This window comes from Propithecus coquereli, unplaced genomic scaffold (genome assembly GCF_000956105.1).
Source record: "Propithecus coquereli isolate 6110/MARCELLA unplaced genomic scaffold, Pcoq_1.0 Scaffold644, whole genome shotgun sequence".
Taxonomy (NCBI): domain Eukaryota; kingdom Metazoa; phylum Chordata; class Mammalia; order Primates; family Indriidae; genus Propithecus; species Propithecus coquereli.
Window position 1 is genome coordinate 554,006 of NW_012152441.1, and position 5,610 is coordinate 559,615.

General features: G+C 54.8%; 1 protein-coding gene across 1 annotated transcript in view; it reads left to right on the plus strand.

The window, feature by feature from the left end:
• Positions 1-5,610, plus strand: part of SLC37A1 (solute carrier family 37 (glucose-6-phosphate transporter), member 1) — a 72,627-nt gene that overhangs the window by 40,189 nt on the left and 26,828 nt on the right. Inside the window, exon 9 of the mRNA XM_012659973.1 lies at positions 2,631-2,668. Coding sequence (XP_012515427.1) covers positions 2,631-2,668 — 38 coding nt within the window. The remainder of the gene's footprint in view (positions 1-2,630; positions 2,669-5,610) is intronic.

A 5,610-nucleotide genomic window follows, 5' to 3' on the forward strand; every position in this document is an offset into this window, starting at 1 on the left:
CTTGCAGGGATAGTATCATTTGAAAGATATTTTTCTACAATAGGAGTTTAGTTTCTTAAGTCATTGTTTCTCCAGTCTGGGTCCCTGGAACCCTGGGGATTGAAAGATTACCTTGGGAACTGTGGGAACTCTCATCTTTCAAAAGCATCTGAGCACTACTCAGTTTGAGAAACGCTCTCTGCCCACCAGTGTCTTCTCAGCGGCTGTCATTCTGTCCTACAAGCCTTTTGCTTCTGTCCCTCCCAGTTAAATGGATCAGTAGCCAGCCTCAGGGAGCACCTGTCCCCAGCCACAGCCCCCCGGGCCACGTCTAAGCCCAGTCCAGACACTCTCGTCCTCCACTCCCTCCTCTGCACACCCAAGCACCCGTGGGAGTCGACATGCCCCGTGTCCCAGGTCGCTCTCTTTCCTGCCTGGGACTCCAAGGCACTGGCGAGGCCCCCAGGAACCCAGAGGAGGTTGGCCAGGCATGCTGCCTCCCTGTCACTCTGGTGCTCGGCTTCTGGAAGCCACCTGATTTCCCGTGTCGGCTCCCACCTCTTGGCAGGGAGGCCCTGTCCCCCACTACTCAGATCTGCCCCATGGCGATGGGAGCCCAGAACCTTCAGGGAGACCCTCCCATGCATCCACTGTCTCTAGGGCTGTGGGCCTAAAGGGCTTCTCCACCCACATTCCTGGTTTTGCTAGGGACTCCCAGCTATTCTCTCCTGTGTATTTTGTCTCTGAAACTTCCCTTTTGAGCAGCCCGTCCAGCCAGCCCCCCTGGAGGAGCCTCCCCTCATGCTGGGCCCTAGCTGTCCAGCGCCCCAGTTTTCTCTGCTTGTCTGCACGGGCAGAGAGCTTGGTCTGCAGGCTTCGGACCCCTGTTCTGCCTCCTCCTAGCTCAGGCCTGAGCTGGGCTCTTGTAAATGAGGCCCTCCAGGGCTGGGGCAGGCGCAACCATCCAGATGTCCCCTGTGCCCTGGTCGGCTCTGGCCACGGGGCGTGCTGAACTACAGGAGGGCTGTGCACTGTCTTCTAAAACAGGACAGAATAAAACCACCAGAACCTCCCACTCAGGGAAGTAGCATGACATTCTTGCCCCTGTGGCTGGAAGGTCGGCTGTGTCTCAATGTTGCAAGAGCTGTCAGTAACGATGAGCAGTGCCGCGTGTAAGAACAGCTCTCTGCAGATAGGGAAAAGGTGTCAGGTGTACCGCAGTTTGTTTCTGCTCCCTCCTTGTCCCTAGTCACTGGCCCTGAGCGGGCTCTAAGGCATAGGTACCCCATTCTTGTGGCTAGCAGAAAAGGTGGGGCTCTCCTCTCCTTCACTCCTTTCTCCCACCCAGGGCGGGGCCCAAAAGACAGCCCCCCCCCCCCCAAGAGGCTTCCTCAGGCCTCTCTGGGTCTGTTCTGTGAAGCCGTTCTGGGACGTGAGAGCCAAGGGATGTGTGTGCTTGTGCCCTGCAAGGCAGGAGCCTAGGAAGAGCCATGTTGTGGGACTAGCCACACCTCACAGGAGTGGGGACCCCTGGCTTACTTCTGGGGGGCGTCACATACTGGGTGAGTGACCTCCCTGGGGACGATTGGGTGAGCTGGCTGGCATCACTTTTCATTGGTGCCTGGACACCACAGGTGGACCATCGAGACTGCCCAGCACACTGACCCCATGTCCCTGGTGAGTGACCTCGGCCCTTGGGCTGTGCCTGGCGGGGAGTCTGTGTTTCAAGGCAGTAAACGATTTTATCAAAGGCCATAAAAAGACCAGGATTCGGGCGGTTGGAAGGACGGGAGCAGAGGTGTTTGAACGGGGCCTCCTGGAGTCCGGAGAAGCGGCAGGGCTGGTTCTCCCAGCGCCTCGCCGGTTCCCTGGTTGCGCAGTCTCAGGGCGCTGGCTGCGTTGTAAAGAAACACGACAGAGCCTAGATCTGATTTGGCTCTCCCCACATTTCCTCCCTTTTTCACATTTACAAAAGACCTTTTGTTCTATAACATCTATAGATGTTTTGTCTCCACTAATTTTCATTTCTGATGAATTCCGTAACATTAAATAACTCATTACGATGTTATTCTAACCTCACTACTCTGAGGTACTCATCCCGTCTTTGTATTTCCTTCTGCGCTTTAAGCGCGTCGAGTGGCCCGACAGCACGGCGTGCCTGTGCTCTGCTTGTGTTCACTGGCCTCGCTGTGAGTTCCTTTCGTGGTCTTTCACCCGTGTGGTGGTGGCGTGCCGTGTCCCCCTGCTTCCGTGGGGGGTGGTAGGGGCGGCCCAGCGGTGCCCTCACCCCCACCTGGTGTGCTATGGCGATGGCTTTTTTCATAAACGCATGCTAATTTCATAAAAGTGTAAGATGGTAACTTGTTTTTCTTAAAATAAATTTTGTGTCATTTAGGGTGTACAACACGGTGTTGTGGGACGGGGAGTGAAACAGCTACGACTACAGTAAAGCAGTTAACGTATCCACCAACTCACAGAGTTACGCTTTTTCTTTCATTTTTGTGGTCAGAGCAGCTAAAAGCTACTCACTGAGTGTGAACACCTCGCGTCGTGCCTTAGATCTCTGGGCTGATTCGGTGTCGCGTCATTGTGGGTTTCGTTCCTCCTGTTGGGGAACGAGTTCAGCATCCGACTCCTGTTTCCTCTTTCAGATCCCAAGGACGTCAGGTGCTCCTCCACGCTGTCCACGGTAAGGACCTGCTCTCCGTCTCTTGTCGTCTCCCAGAGTGGGTGTGCTGTTTGCCAGGTGTTCTGGCCACTCCCCTAGCCTGGCTTTATCTGTGCAGGGTCAGTGGGAATCAAAGAAAGTGTGGACGAGTGTCCCACCCTCAAAATACTGGCCACTCTAGGTAGGAAAGGGCTGATCATAACCTTATTAACAAAAACCCAGATGAGGTTTGATAACCATCCATGGGGAGGACTTTGGGCCGAGGGTGACCAGAGGCTGGGCCTGGCCAAGTGAGGACCTCCTGCTTTCCCCGGGAGTCCCAGCGTGGCTGGAGAAAAAGGCGCAGGTGAGCAGCTGCCGTCCACCCAGCACACTGTTCCTTCCCTCCTGATCCCTCTGCTCATGCTCAGCTGGGGAAGGCCCTGAGGTCAGGATTGCCCACGGCGTAGCCCCATGAACGAGCGCTTGCCCTGCCACCTCCCCGCAAGGCCAGCCCTCCACCTGGCACCAGTGCCCTCCCCTCTAGTGGCCTCTGGCCCAGGCTTCTGCGCCACCCCCGCCCTTTCCCCCTCCAGTACCACTCCGGGTGGGTGCACATGTACCATTAACCACCGTCTTGGAAGAAAGGCTCTCTGTCCCTCACACCCCGCCCCAGGCAGCCCCCTCCTCACCACTGGCCTCCTCCATCCCACTGAAACAGCCTGTCCAGGTCCCCAGCAACTTCATGTGGCCACATGCTATGGTCAGTCCCCCGCCGCCCACCTCAGCCCGCTCGACCTGCCACCTGCATGACACAGAGGGTTCCTCCCACTGGGCAGCACTCTCCTCCTTGGGGCCACGTGCTGGCCACGCCTGTGCAGGGTGCTTTGCTCGTGCCTTCTCCTCTGCCAGACCCCAATGTGGGGACACCCCCGGCCGCTCCGCAGCCTCTCTCCTTGCCGGCTCCCAGGCGCAGGGCTTTCGGCACTTCTGTAGGTTTAGTCTTCTCCCCCCGCTCCAGGGTCATGACCCACGCCACTTGACCTTCCCAGGGACACGTCTGGGTGTGCTCAGATTTAACGTGACCAGAGGAGACCTTTTGATTTCACCCCTAAACCCGCTGACCCCCTGGCATCCCCCATTTTAGACAAGGAGCTGTTGTCACCCCATGGACAGCCAGACCCACAGGAGTCACCCCAGCGCCTCCGTCCCTCAGCCCCATACCCCGTCCTTCGCCAGGTTCCTTCTGTTCTGCTCTGCGTTCGGGTTGGGGACTGTGGAATGGAGACCCTCTCACCTCCCCCACCGTGGTCCCAGATACCACCTTCATCTCCTCCGAGCCACTGCTCATCAGCCCCCGGGACAGTCCCCTCCTGCACCTCTAAAATCTCTTCTTTACACTTCACTTACAAAGGCTTTCTTGAAACAAGTCAGAAAAAGCATAGCCTTGCTTAACCTTAACGTCATCCAACGGCTCCCATTTCATTCAGCATGAAGTCCCCTTCACCTGTTTGCTGTCTGTCCCCCACTGACCTGCATACGCCGAGGGGCAGGGCCCGTCTGGATCTGCTCTGAACCCGGTCCTGAGCAATGCCCGGTGCTGTTCAAAAGAGGGAGCCAGAGAGCTCTCTTCCTATCCACCTTTTACATGCTGGGCTTTGGGGTACAATTCATTTTGGAAGGAAGGGTTCTGGAACTTTATTAAAAACATAAATAAGCAAACAAATGTAATTTTGAAAACCACTGCCTTCAGGAAGGTCAAGCACCATATGATTTTTTAAAGACTATAGTTGATATTTTTAAATATTTTAAAAGCTATTTTCCTGCCGTGAGCATGCATTTCAGTTTCTAAGCTTGTACAGATGGATGATGTTTTTAGTGGTGCCGCGGAACAGGTTAGGACTGCGCGGCCTCCAGGGTTGGGAGAACTTTGGCGTCATCTTCTGCCCCGGAACACCTGCCCCTCCGAGAAGGGCTCCTCCCACCCAGGGGTGGCCGGGCCTGAGGATAGGAAATAGGTGTACAGGGGACTTGGGAAGAGGGTGAATCACCCACATGCACAGTTTGTAGGAGTCTGGGAGAGCACATCTCAGCACACGGCATTGTTTCTGCTACGAGAATTTGTTCTTTCGATTCATATTTGATCTCTAGGTCACTCAGGTTTGGGATTTTTATGTTGAGCCCTAATCTAGGACCTATATTGGGTCCAAAGCCCTGTATTAGGGGTGTTGCCAAATTTAATGCTTTTTATCTCCATATTAGTTGGGGTTAGGTTCAGCAGCAGGCAATAGGAAAGCCCACAAGCTGTGGCTAAAGCAAGATGGGAATTGTATTTCTCTTTTCTAGTCAAGAAATCTAGAGGTAGCCAGCACAGGGCAGGGCGGTGTGGTATGTCCCAGTATCAGAGACCCAAGCTCCTCCTGTCTTTTGTTCTACACCTGTGCACGGCTTTCATGCCCAACGTGCCATATCCCAAGCAGTTAAAATGGTGCCTGGCACACAGCAGATGCTTAATAATTATTTGTTGAATGAATGACTGAATGAATGGTCTAGATGGCTGCTGGAGCTCCAGCTGTTACATCTGTGTCCCAGCTAACAGGAAGAAGGACAAGGAAATTAAGGGCAGCCCCTTCCCTTTGAGCATACTTCCTAGGAGTTCCTTACATCACTTCTGCTTAGCCGACCATACCAAGCTGCAGAGGAGTTGTAAGATAGGCTTTGCCTTGAACACCCATGTTCCTGGCTGAAAAGCAGGGGCTCTGTTGACAAGAAGAGGGCCCGGATAATGCTGGCGGGCTCTGCACAGTGTGGTGTGCCCAGGTCCTGGGGAGCAGGAGAGCATCTCTGCTTCTGTCTGGAACGGTCAGGGACGCACCAGCCAGATCTCTGCCCTGAGCCCAGCAGGCTCTGCCCTGCCCATAGGCACCAGGCTCTTCTGAGCACAAAACACAAACATTTTTTAGAAGTACATTGTTCTATTTTCA